General features: G+C 37.9%; 2 protein-coding genes across 2 annotated transcripts in view; both read left to right on the forward strand.

The window, feature by feature from the left end:
- ttyh2 (tweety family member 2) overlaps nucleotides 1-3,620 on the forward strand; it is a 52,391-nt gene extending 48,771 nt beyond the window's left edge. The window contains exon 14 of the mRNA XM_006635422.3: nucleotides 678-3,620. Coding sequence (XP_006635485.2) covers nucleotides 678-758 — 81 coding nt within the window. The 3' untranslated portion in view covers nucleotides 759-3,620. The remainder of the gene's footprint in view (nucleotides 1-677) is intronic.
- Nucleotides 3,621-4,402: 782 nt separating this feature from the next.
- LOC102691689 (dynein axonemal intermediate chain 2) lies at nucleotides 4,403-12,357 on the forward strand. The gene is made up of 14 exons (XM_015355955.2): nucleotides 4,403-4,666; nucleotides 5,517-5,707; nucleotides 6,183-6,344; nucleotides 6,640-6,761; nucleotides 6,963-7,105; nucleotides 7,330-7,443; nucleotides 7,777-7,916; nucleotides 8,159-8,281; nucleotides 8,563-8,786; nucleotides 9,369-9,504; nucleotides 9,941-10,087; nucleotides 10,607-10,837; nucleotides 11,479-11,517; nucleotides 12,062-12,357. Exons 2-14 carry the CDS (start codon nucleotides 5,525-5,527, stop codon nucleotides 12,065-12,067), a joined length of 1,770 nt encoding a protein of 589 aa, XP_015211441.1. The 5' UTR covers nucleotides 4,403-4,666; nucleotides 5,517-5,524; the 3' UTR covers nucleotides 12,068-12,357.
- Nucleotides 12,358-13,543: the final 1,186 nt, after the last annotated feature.

Below are 13,543 nucleotides of genomic sequence, written 5' to 3' on the forward strand. Positions count from 1 at the left end.
CATCTTTGGAATAAAAAGATGTTCTAAAACTGGAATCACCTTCTGACTCGTATGGTAATTATCATTACTGAAATATTTCAAAATAAAAATATACCTTTTATTGGGTTGTAAAGTATAAGTAAATAATTAGAATTTGTTCCTTGCAGTCCATGTTGTTAAGTTATTATTTCTTCTTGGCCAGAGATTAAACTCCAAACCTTCCACCAATCACTGGGCAGAAATAAGGCAAAACCCAACAGAGCTACCATCTAGGGTAGCTGTGTCACATGTTAATACGTTGTTGAATTAGAATTTCTGGCTTTACTAATGAATAAAATACAGGCTTACAATTCATTTTGTCTCAAAAGTAGTGTTATCCAACATGTTTACTGACCAAAATGAAGAAAAAAAACAAGACAATTTTTAATTTTCTTTAAAAAAAATTAAACGTCACATCTCTTAAATTCCCAGTTTAATTTTGTTGTGGAGATTTGCCATACATTGATACCAAAGATGAGTTTGATACAGGCTCCAGCTGCTTCCACCTTACGGTGTAAAACATGGAAATAAGGATTTAAAATTTGGAGGAATAACAGTGTGGCAAAAGCATTGACATAATACAGCTCTGCACAGATAATAATCAGGTGTCAAATGAATGCATAAATGAAACCGTTTTCTCTCTCTCTCTTCCTCCTCAGTACTCTCCCAGCATGAGGGCTGCCTACCTGTCTATGACTGATGACCAGACAAGGCATTTTGGGAATGATTTTCAGGCTTAGATTCCCATTTTCCCCTCCTACACCTCCATGGCTAAGGAATCCACCCAGTGTCGCAGTGTGTGGCATTGCTTTGCCAACAACACTGTTGAAATGGAATCTGCACTGAGTGTCTGTTCTCTCTCCAGCATGCACAAGCATGGCTGCACAAGGGAGAGAGTCCTCATGCCATTCTCACATGCCTTGAACAAAACAGATGAATGTTAGGTACCAGTTCGGAAGCCGGACTCGCAGTACATTTCTTCTAAAACCATTCCTGGCCTCTTGAAGGCACACAAACACTTAGCATCAAATATATAACTCCACAAAAGAGGTTTTCTGTTTTCCTCCCCCTGAAGCCACAAAGCTAAATGTTCAACAAATGTTATTTATATATCAACAAAAGTTAAGACATTCTTTGACTGGACACACAGCTGCTTTTTTCACATATAGTCTTATATTTTTAACTGCATCATATTTGAGAAATTCAATGTCAACGTGACATTTCTGAAAGCATCAAATTCTGTGCCAAAGAATGGTACAAAGAGAAGAACTGGGTGATCTGAAGTAAAAAATAAAAAGCCTGTTAAAAAGCTGGAACTTGACATATTGTAATTGTTTAACAATAGCACTGGCGTTTTGTGCCATTATAGAAATATATTTGTTGTTTTCTTCACCTATCCTCAGTTTGAACATGGATTCAGGGTGAACCAGACAATGCAGAATCCTATTTTCTGTCTTTCGTATAGAGAGAGTCAGTGCTTCCATCTGATTTTACTGGGGGGGGGGGAATGGATAGATTTTTTGTCTTTTTGTGTCTGATCAAAACTTGCAAATCGGCGCGTTTTAGGTATTTGGGGCAGAATATTAGAAATTACAGCTTTTAAATGAGCATCTTCTTCCCATCTCTAGTTTCCTTCCTCTGCTTCTTCAGCTGAGAAGCTACACGACTGTTACATTTCTGGATAATCCTTTGCTTCTCTTTTCATCTCCTCCTTTAGGCCTTTCGAATGCCCAGTCAGAATGTATCCCCCCACAGTGAGAAACAATGCAATATGAAGGTTTTCAAAGCCTGTACTGTATATTTACTGCTAATTCCAGACAATGGTAGTCTGTAAAATGTAAAGGCAAGGTAAGGGAAAGGGTGAACAGGCTTCCTACAAATAGTGAGATTTTGAATTTATTTAACCTGTATATACACTGTACAGACTTGAGATCCTAAAGAACTGTGGTTTTCCACACTTTTCACTTTCCACACAATTTACTGCCCGGTGTTCTACCACTGTCTGTGCATAGCTGTTGAACGCATTGAAGCACAGTGCAGTTGGTGACCATAATGGAGGTCTTGTAACTGGAACAGGGACCAGCAATCCTTTGTATCCTAGAGCCTTCAAGTCTCAGTTCATGCAAGGCAGTAGTCATGCAGACTTGCACAGATTTGTTTTCCTTTCTAGGCAGGATGTCCCATATACAGTAGTTAATCACCCCAGAGTGAAAATAGACCTAAAACAAAGGTGTTTAGCACATTTAGATTAAAACGAATATTTGTTACAAGTCCTGTCGGGGGTTTACTCTGCTTACACCCATTGCCTGCTGGGATAGGCTCTGGCTCCCCTGTGACTCTGAATTAGAAGAAGCAGGTAGAAAAAATAATAATTTAAATTGTGGAGATGCATAATATTATTTACCAGGGGTCACTAAATTTGTGGGGATGTGTTACCACATTTTGTCCCGAGAGTGATTGCAATACATGCCCAGTCTCACACACATCACTCCCCTCATGTTATTGTAGAGCTACAATGGAAGTACTGTACATCTTCCAAAAGTGGCCGCAGACTCTCGCTTTGCACAACGGTTTTCCTTTTTAAAAAAAAAACGTGTATACATCACCTTGACAAATTAAATACTGAGCACACGAGAGCTGAAACTCAAGCCACAAGCCTCAATTCTGGAGCCTTGGCTCAGAATCTTACACTAGCAGAAGATTTAACTTTTAGTGGGTTAGTCTGGGAAAGCCGGGTTTCCTAACGTTGATTGGATGCTGAAGTGTTCAAATTTGTTCCAGACCATTATGATGATTTTTGTTTCTGTACATAAAATGTATAATAACTGCATTTTGTATGTTCATGTGTCACAAGTGGTTAGGCATCTGCTGTATATTGTAAGTGAATGAGGGCTGGCACATGCTTGCCAGGAACTCTTTTGGTCATTTGATTCTGGGGCAGGCTGATGTTTTCTCCTTCACAAAGTGCATCAGTTCTTTCATTCTAGGACCACAGATTTCTAACAAAATTAAATAATTTACTGATTCTGTGTTCTGTAATAAAATAGGACTTGAGAACGTACAACTGGATATATGAAGAGAAGAGATCAGGAAATCCCAATCAAACTCAAATAGCACTGTGTCAGTGTGCTTTCAAAATGGGGTCTTAAGGGGAAGGTTACAATTCAGCCTGAGCAGCTTCAAGTGCTTTTTCTCTTGTGTGCCAGTTTCTAGCTTTTCCAATGTGGTTTGCATACAACTGTTATGCCAGTACTTTAAAGGCATTGATAAAAGCACGGCAAATTGGGCCAATGTGACGGGGATACTAACGATACTAATGTTGCTAATACTGTACTGTACGTCTTCCACGGGAGAAAACGCAGAACTAGCCCCTTCACCCCGATCAAATCTTGTTTGCCTCTTCCGTGTCTGATAATGTTTGACTCAATATAGGTATGTTTTTTATCCTTAGCGCCGTCGTGGTATTTTTTCTTTTTTTTTTTTTGCTGCATGTAAACTTGTTCCATCGCGGCACCGTCTGCAGTCGTTGAGAGTGGTGCTTTATTTTTATGTATTACGCCCCCACAGGAGGGGCAATAATAATAAAAACTTTTAAAACGGTTTCTCCGATGGGTTTTTTTTTTCTGTGTGCATGTGTGAGGCAATTAAGGCTGGACTATCTCAAAACATTTAAGGATTTAAGGCTTGGTGTTGTAGTTATTTACTGTAGCAATTTGACAAGTTCGGCTGATGACAGTGGGTTTACAGTACATAAGAACAAGTAATAGGTTTATTCCATGCTGAAAAGAGAAGGAAGAAAAAACAACGTTTCGGCTGTGGAGCCTTCTTCGGGTGTAAGTATTGTAGCCTATGCATGCTGACGCAGCTACCCACATGAATTACAATACATTAGCTGGATGGACGATACAGGCAGTCAATTAACAGAAATCTGACCTAGAGAAAAGAAACATGCGCTGATTAGTACCTTGGACCAACTATTACAAACCTTTGCAAGACCTAGAACCTCTATTGCCCGTTCTCCTAAAATAATATTTTTACTGAGTTTTACTCAGTCTATCGCAGCAATCACTTTTTATTTGAATGATGTTTCATTCCTGAATAACTTGCTGAAAGCAGTGTCTGGAGACCCTATAAACCAGCAAATCGTTTTTTTTTAAAGTAGTAATTATTAACACTGAGAAAAGGCCAGTAAAACGTAACGTGTTGTCTTTTAGCAAATAATTGAAATAATACACAGCTATAAAACATAATTCCGTGTCTATGACCACGTTTAACGATACCTGACGTAAAGACTCTATACAACACATTTGTCATGATAGTCTATCGATTAACCAAAAATAAAGTAATAAAAAATTGTATTTTGATTATATTTTAAAAACACTCTATGAATTCAACATTTCGCCTTCGTTTGCTGAATTAATTTAGGAAACTTGTGAAGAAGACCGAATCATATATAACGCCAGAGAGGAGACGCTCGCACGACGTGACCAGAAACGTGTACTTGAGGGTGGAACTGTTGCTAGGAGACGGTAAACTGCAGCTAGAGCTGTTTACTCCCGGACTCGAGATACTGAGAAGAAAACACCTAAAAACGAAAAGAAATACTGGAAAAAGAAATTACAGCACAATAAGTCACCCAGCAGACCAGGTATGAGAGTGATTGCAGATCAGTGTGAGTGAGAAATACTGTTGTAAATGCTCTCTAAACTTGACTCGGACCAGGCCCCCACCTAAATGCTCTATTGCTGCTATCCATATTACAGACTAAAACCGAGAAACGCTGAGTTATAATTCAACGGTTAAATGTTTTGAGTATACAGTAGTTATTCTGACATGGTCCTTACACTTGGAAAGTCTTGAAAACCCTTTTTTCATTTTTACAATTTGTTAATTTACAGTACTTCATAGATGTTTATGTGGTGTTGATCGTTAGGGATTGATGGAATGACTACATTTGTTTTATCTGTATCTTAATATGTTAATATATTAGTATGATGTTGACCAAATTAATTATATTTTAACAGCTGTATAGCTGTTTTGTCGAGTAGTACAGGTTTTTTTTTTGTTTTAAATAAATATTCCCTAGTGCAAATTTGTGTTCCAGCGCTCTCAATCGGGATTATACGAGTACGGATTATGATTCTAATGAGAATGGCCCGCTGTCATTACAGGTGCTATTACCCTTTTATTGTGGTATTAATCACGAAGCAGTTATTTTAGTTGCTTATCTACAATGAAATATCTCCCTGTGCTCATAAGTGAAAAATAAACATTCTATATGATGTATAAACCTTCAAACTACCCTTTTTGCCTCATGAATATATTTATTGTCCAATGACCTTCAAAAATGAAGGTACAGTACATTTCTCTAAAATGTTAAGGAGACTGATTCAGTATTAAACTAAAGGCCATTTGGTTGCCAATTTTCTTTCTCCGATTTCTTAATCAGTTGTTTTAAGCTAACAGGAATGTAATATTACTGTGTTTTGTATGTCCAGCAAGCACCATGGAGATAGTATACGTGTATACGAAAAAGCGCAGCGAGTTTGGCCGGCAGTGTAACTTTTCAGACCGTCCAGCAGAGCTGCATGTGGACATTCTTCCTGATCCCAGCCTGGCGGTCAATTTCATCGAGCGAAACCCCTGCGACACCCCCACACAATGCACCCAGGAGATGTCCGAACACGAGGTCTGTCTTTGCTTTTGTTAAGGATGAGTGCGTTTCACATCTTTGGAGGCCTTGCTTTTAGTGTTCTCATTGTGCTTTGGCTGCCAATGAAGAAACAGTCTTGCAAAGATTATGACAAAATGCAGAAACAGCAGAAGAGGAAGGTTTTCAAGTTCAGACTGGGAACACTGGGAAGGATATTGACAAAACTAGGAAATTACTACACACTCTTAGCTGAGACCATGTATTTAGCTGCAAATACGATATGGTTCAGCATGTCCCATTATATAATTCAAACTGACTTAACAGCCTTTAGGTTGGTGTAGTGATTACACCCCTCTTGCATGGTGCCTTCAGATTCCTTTCCTACTGACTAATGTCTTTTATCTTTGCAAAACAATTTTTGAATCCACAAAATACAAATCACTAGCACCCTCTGAGCAGAGACCAAACAATGAAGTCTGTTTTAAAAACTGTGATGCTTGGCTTTTGTTAGGTGAATACAGAGCGGTTTGAATCAGAAACCCGAGGCATAAACCATGTAGAGGGGGGCTGGCCAAAGGATGTTAACCCCCAAGAAATGGAACAAACCATCCGGTACAGAAAGAAGGTGGAGAAAGACGAGAATTATGTCAACACCATCATGCAGCTGGGCAGCGTGAGTACTGGTGCTCAGGGTAAATTCTGTTTGGGGAAAATAATACAGATTTTCAATTTTGCCCCACAGACTTGCTGGTCAGAATGCATGAAATAGCATTGTTATTGTCAAGTGTGGTTGGATGAAAGAACATTTGTCTGTCACTAGAAGATAATGTTTTTTATAAGTGTTATAAAGTAAATCACTGCACCTAAGACTATGTACTGATATTGTGAGTTAAGTATGTATTAGTCTATTGTTGTACAAACATATTCAAAATTAGGTGTAGTAAACTACTATTATCTCTTTACAATAGGCAATGGAACACTGCATCAAACAGAACAATGCCATTGATATCTACGAGGAGTATTATGAAGAGGAGGAGATATTAGAAGAGACAGAAGAGCAACCTTCAGCAAAAACTATCAATGTTTTCAGGTAATAATATTATTCATTATATTAATGATATAATAACAGCTGTAGAGAATGGGAGGTATAATCTTTTAATAACATGTATTGTACTATTAGGTAAACTGCACACAACACTAAGAGAGTTTCAGTGATTTTGATGAACAAGTATCAAATTCGTGTATTGTAGTAGTTGATTTTTCATTCTTTCATTATGTTTTCAATTGATAGGGATCCAAATGAGATCAAGCGCACTGCCACAGGCCTCTCCTGGCACCCAGATGGCAGCCGAAAACTAGCAGTTGCCTACTCCTCTCTGGAGTTTCAGCGAGCAACCAAAGACATGAGCTTTGACTCCTATATATGGGACATTGGTGAGGAGGACTTTGTGTATCAAATTAACTGCAGAAAAGATATGGGGATTTGAGATCTTCAGAGAAAACCAGGTTACCTAATCAATTATTATTAAGTGGTGGTTGTAGGAAAAAATGACAATCTAATCAAGGACACAATACAACAATATAACACAATATAACAAAATGGCTAAAGTACAGCTGTGTTTTCTAGTATGTAACCTTCCTCTGCTTCTATCTTACAGAGAATCCCAACAAACCAGAGATGGTCCTTAAACCTGTGTCACCACTAGTCTGTCTGGAGTACAACCCTAAAGATTCACACATTTTGGTTGGGGGTTGTTATAATGGGCAAATAGGTGAGATAGTTTTATGGAGGTCTTTCTTTTGTATTCAGTGCTTACAAAGCGCATGCATTTTTAATCTACTATAAATAGCACAGAATATTCACAGCAGAAGGTTTAAAAACATAATGCAGGTTTTCATGTATTTTGTTATGAATTTCATATGAACAGTACTGTATGTTATTCACAATTGCTGATCCATCTAATAATTTATCATGTTTTGTAGGATTAACATGTGTTTCATCATTGATACATTGATGCTACCCATGCTTGAAAGGTTTCATTATGTTTTCAAAAATATTTAAAAGTAAAGGTTGAGTTGCACATATCCAGCTTGTTTCTGAGCAGCTTACTGGGACACACGTAAAGGCAGTCATCCAGTGGAAATGTCCACCATTGAACACAGCCACAGAGACCCTGTCTATAAAGTCATCTGGCTGCAGTCAAAGACAGGAACAGATGCCTTCTCAGCCTCCACAGATGGCCAGGTGCCCTCATATTCTTTATCTGTAATTTATGTTGTGTGTAACTGTAGTAAGCAATGGTTTTGATTTAAAACATTTGTGATGATAATGTTTACTAACACAGATTGAGAAATAATACTTTTTCCGACTTACATTAAGAGCAAATGCTAAAAAAATGCATCAGGTTTACAGATGGTGCAGAAAATCAGCCAAACATCAGAATTATTTCTGATCCTTATTCCAGTAATGTTATTTGTTCCTGGCAGGTTCTTTGGTGGGACATCCGAAAGCTGAATGAACCCACAGAGAGACTGGTACTTGACCCTACTAAAAAGGGCAATCTGGACAATGCGCTTGGAGCCATCTCTCTAGAGTTTGAAACTACTATGGTGAGACTCACTCAGCTTTACTTCACCCATTTAAAGTTCTCAACATTAAGTGTTTTGTACAGTATTTAGAGTATTTCTTCATAATGCACTTCACATCATCTTCTTTACAAAAATAGTCATGTTAGCTTTGTATGAACAATACTGAGAAAACATAAAAATAACCACTCTGAAGAGCCATATCAAATTAAACATATGTGTTTATAAACAGAATATTTAGCATAGAAGGAAGTTCTCAATGGTTTAATTTGTACATTGCTTTCTTTTTCTATTTGTTCACTCAGCCCACAAAGTTCATGGTGGGAACAGAGCAGGGGCTCGTTGTGTCATGCAATCGGAAAGCCAAGACTCCAGCAGAGAAGATTGTGTGTACCTACAGCGGCCATCATGGGCCAATCTACTCCCTGCAGAGAAACCCCTTCTTTCCGAAGAACTTCCTGACTGTAGCAGACTGGACGGCACGTATCTGGTCCGAGGATATCAAGGAGTCTTCGATTATGTGGACCAAGTAAGAAGCCTCTGGACATCAGGTTTTGTATATACTGTAGGTCTTAAAAGACCTCTCATTTCAGCCAAACTGAACATTTGCAGAATATTTACACGGAGAAGTTGCATGTTAAGTAAAACTAATCATATCTATACAATAACTTAGCAGTGTGAAAGTTAAAGTCATGTTTTATTTTTGCTATCATTTTCATTCAAATACTTCACATCTGGTGATTAAGCTGTTAATTTTTTAAAGTAATTTGTCTGCTGTCTGTTTTTTAAGACTTACATTATTTTTTATACAGATGTTCTGAATAAAAGGCTTTAAAGTCTTTAATAAACCTAGAACAGTTTTAGATGTTTTGATAGTTCAAATACCCTTGCTATTTGAAGACTTTTGAGGTACTGAAATTAACTGCTTCAGAATTTACGTTATTGTTAAAGTAGCTGGAATCCCTATTTATATAAATCCAGGCTTTATACAGTATGTCAGCAGAGCAGTACTGCATTTGCTCCTTTTCTCCACAGGGTGCCAGCAGTCATCTGTTTTTGATCCTGTATTCTCTGGTTAACTTCTAGTTCACTCAAATTCCTTTACCTTTAGGTATCACATGGCTTATCTGACTGATGGGTGCTGGAGTCCAGTCAGGCCCTCTGTGTTCTTTACAATCAAGATGGATGGTACACTGGACGTGTGGGACTTCCTGTTCAAACAGAATGACCCCACACTCAGTATAAAAGTAAGTCTGTGAAAATTCATCTATCCAACTTAATCTCAACCCTTTTATATGGAAGGAGATCATGTTGATTTTTGATATCTTCAAATTTAAGTACATTTTATTCTTCTCAAAGTTATGTTTACTTCTTTAATGGTTTTAATTATTTTTTATTTTCATCTTGAATGTGGACAAGATTAGTTCAGGAAAGGCTGATGAAGACAAAAACAAATCTCTCAGTCTTAAAGTAAAGTAGTACATAATAGTGAACTAAATATAAACCAGACCCGATAATCTATATGGCTTCTGCCCTGAACACTGCTAGCAATAAAAACGTTGATGGTGGTTCTCTGTAAGGATTGTGAGAGGGTTCAATATTATGGATGTGCTAAAGATAGACCTTCAATAGATCACTGTCAGTTGTTTCGCAATAGGCCTGAGCTGTGTGCTTTGTTGGCAGGTGTGTGATGAGGCCCTGTACAGCCTGCAAGTGCAGGACAATGGGAGGTTCCTGGCCTGTGGCTCCCAGCAGGGAACAGCCACACTGCTGGAGATCTCCTCTGGCCTGTGTAGTCTGCAGAGAAATGAGAAGGCACTGGCCACTGCGGTAGGAGCAATTTTAAAGGCTCCAATAATCTTCATGTGTGTCTGAAACTGAGCTGACTCTGTTTTTTTTAAGTATATCCTTCTGCAATAGTATTTTAAAGTAGAATGTTGATCCAAGATCATCGAAAATAACGTATCTGTCACGCCCTCTGCAGCCAAAGGGCGCTCCTTCTCTGTCATGTCCCTAGTTTCCGGTCTGCTGTCCTTCCTGTCCCTCTCTTTCCCTTGGGCTATATATTTCCGGGTCTTGCACTCTGTCCTCGCTCAGCATTGAGGTTCGGATGTCCTGAGACCCGCCTAGCACCAGGGCGCCCCACGTCCGCTCCCTGAGGGCATAGGTTTCTGTATGGCACTCCTGAACTCTTTGCACTATGAGCCCGGGCCTTTTTCCCGTCTCGCCGCTACGCATATGGGTCTTTTTCCGCTCTGCTGCTCCCCGCGGTTAGTCCCTTTGGACGTCCGTGACAGTATCAATATCAGCTGTGCTTCTCCCCTCCCTGCCCACTCTTCCTGCACCCAGATGTTTGAGAGGGAAACCAAGCGTGAAAAGATCCTGGAGGCACGGCACCGTGAGATGCGACTGAAGGAGCGCAGCCGCTCCGAGCAGGGCAAGGAGGAGGAGAGCAAGGAGGTGGACACGGGGGAGAGCGCGGAGGACCTCATTGCACGTGCCGAGAAGGAGTTCTTTGAGGTGGTGGAGGCCGAGGTCAAAAAGAGGGAGAAAGAGGAGGAGAAATCCAAAGTCAACATGGTAAGGGACATAAAAAGATTCTGAAGAAGCAGCGTAAAAATGTTAAGGATGTGGGTCATGCCAAGGCAAGGACATTTTACTTTCCATTAAAGAGTGACAGTTTCTAACAGTTTATATCCTGATGGTGCTGTTTACTAGGAAGTCAAACTGCCTACCTCTTTTCATTTTGTGCATAAGCAAAAAAATAGCTGTGTAGACCTTAGCTCTTACACTCTATAAATAGATCTTTAAATTCTTTACAAAACTACTGTTATGTAAGATAATCAATAATCCTTCCATCAACAGGAATGGTGCTTCCATGAACAAAAACACTGTATTAAGTGCATGCTATACCACTTACACTACATGAGCTTAATGTTATCTTGCTTTTCTTATTCAAACTATAGTGCACAATTCTTTCATTGCTTATAAACATCTTGTTTTTTGCAAACAATAAGTGAGCAGAATGAATTGAATGACTAAAGAAAACTGCTTGTTCAGTATAACGAAACATAGTATAAGCCTATGAGGGTTAGCATCCAAGCTTCTGGTTTGATCTCCACTTTTATACTGTTAAGAGATATATTGACTACAAATGGAACTATATATACAGTATATATTTTCTGGTATTTCTGCCTCATTAATCTGCTTTTCCACCACAGGAGAAAGATGTATGTGAAGAGAAAGAGACAACTTTGAAGGTATAGTAGGTTATCTGTGAAGGTAGTAAGTTACTAATGCCACAGGATATCTTATTTTTAAAGGTCATCTCCATGGTTCTGAATAAAGAATGATAATGTTGTATAATGGGGTCATTATCATTGAATCATTAGTAACTCATGACCTAAATGAAATGAGACATAAAATGCATTCTGTCTACCTTGAGTCACAATAGCTATTACATGTGAATTATTTATTTGTTATTCACTGAAAAGGTTGGTGTTTACTATTACTTTTTTTTACATTTTTTCTGAGATGCATTTGATTTCACTGCTATGCTCAGGAACAGGAAAAAAAACATTATTGAGCTTAAAGACCTTTATATACAATTGTAATGCAGTGAATTATCATATTGAGAATCTGTACATGTGAGGAAAATAATACACATTTACAATGAAGTTTATTATCATATCCATCCTTTAATCAAAAATATGACTGTTGTTTAAAATTAATTTAGCTGCTTTCAGGCATCTGAACTTTCTTTGTATCTTTACCACACTCTCCAATTTGTTCTTTTTTTAATAGGACTAAGTGGACATTTGGCCAGCAGAGGAAAGTGTGAAAACAGGATAAACAGTAATTTATTGTGTTGGAGTCAATCTTATGTTCACTTTGTATTGTGGCTTGCCTTTGCACGGGAAACCTGTTTTCAACTTCCTGACAAGTTCTTGGGGTCTTCTGGGAAGATGTCTTCTGAACGTAAATAAACTACACAGACTTTGCCCAAAGGAGGACTAGAGGTGTCCCAGAGTTATGTACATATTTATGTACTCCATTTTTCATTTATATTTAAAAAATAATAAACTGTTTTATTAATCTAATGATGTTGAGTTTTATTTATAAGTCTTCATCTGAATCCTCGGGATTGATATACAATGATTCTCTTCCATTCAAAAACATGGAAGTTTTTTGAGTAGAACCTATTGTCTCCTAACTTGATCTCACTGACCATACATCAAGTTAAATTATATGTGAGTGGCAAAACTGTTGAAGAAATGCTATTTTATTAGTAATAATGCTACAGGTAATGCTGCTGTAGTACAAAATAAATTATATCACTTAGTCAAGCATGGCTTACAATTAGTCTGGTTCTGCATATACAGTAAACTGGAAACATGCCACTGTCATGTATCATTTATTTGAGCAAAAATTAAAGTTTGCATGGTGCATCTATAATAAGAAACACAGGTTGCCAGAGGGCTGCCAGAACTGGTCAAGTACTATTGTCGATAACTGGATTTATTTTATGTTCAATAGACAAAACTATTAATCATTTAAAGCAGTTTAGTGTTTGAAAATATTACAATTTTAAAACTTTTCAAGAAAGTCATACACACAGAAAGTCTAAATACTGTATATAAAATGTATGGATATACCTTTTTAAAATAAAAACATTTACTAGACTTGAAGCATTATGTTAGTGTTTTATTCTCAAGTATTTTTGTCTGATGAAGAATCCAACAATAATGTTCTGTTCAATTTATCTTAGCACTTAGTCTCAAAATTGTTTTCACTACGTGATGCCTGGATTTTGAATATAGAACATATTGTGAGAGAAATTAGCTTGGAAGGTAGCAAAAATAGCCCACACTACAGGAGATAATTTACCTCAGTTATTTACTTGATGAACTGATTGAAAGCTGGTATCTTAAGGTTAATGTTCTCACACTTGAATCTCATAGGCTGGACAAAGTAAGTGCTTAGTAAAAATGATTATGATTAAGTTTTATGATTTTCAAATTCATAAAAAAAATAATAAAGTGCCCCAATAAAACAAGTGATGGTAAGTTTAAAAGCATTCAGTGGTGTATTTGAATTCTGTTGGGGGCCTATGGCCTGTTAGTTTAAGTGATTAAGGGATTCTGCAATGTAATATCACTCTGCAACTCACAAATGGCAACCCACTGAAGCTACAGTAAGTAGGTATGAGCCTGGTCAGTACCTGGATGGAAAAAACTAAGGTTTCTGCTGGAAGAGGTGTTAGTGGGGCCAGCAGGGGTGCTCACC

This window comes from Lepisosteus oculatus, chromosome 9, assembly GCF_040954835.1.
Source record: "Lepisosteus oculatus isolate fLepOcu1 chromosome 9, fLepOcu1.hap2, whole genome shotgun sequence".
Taxonomy (NCBI): Eukaryota; Metazoa; Chordata; class Actinopteri; order Semionotiformes; family Lepisosteidae; genus Lepisosteus; species Lepisosteus oculatus.

Bases quoted from the DNA above. Each gene is read 5' to 3' on its own strand.
- LOC102691689 (XM_015355955.2), top strand. From the start codon at position 5,525: ATGGAGATAGTATACGTGTATACGAAAAAGCGCAGCGAGTTTGGCCGG. The intron at 8,282-8,562 runs GTGAGACTCACT...TTGTTCACTCAG, and splicing joins TAGAGTTTGAAACTACTATG to CCCACAAAGTTCATGGTGGG. The intron at 10,088-10,606 runs GTAGGAGCAATT...TCCTGCACCCAG, and splicing joins AGAAGGCACTGGCCACTGCG to ATGTTTGAGAGGGAAACCAA.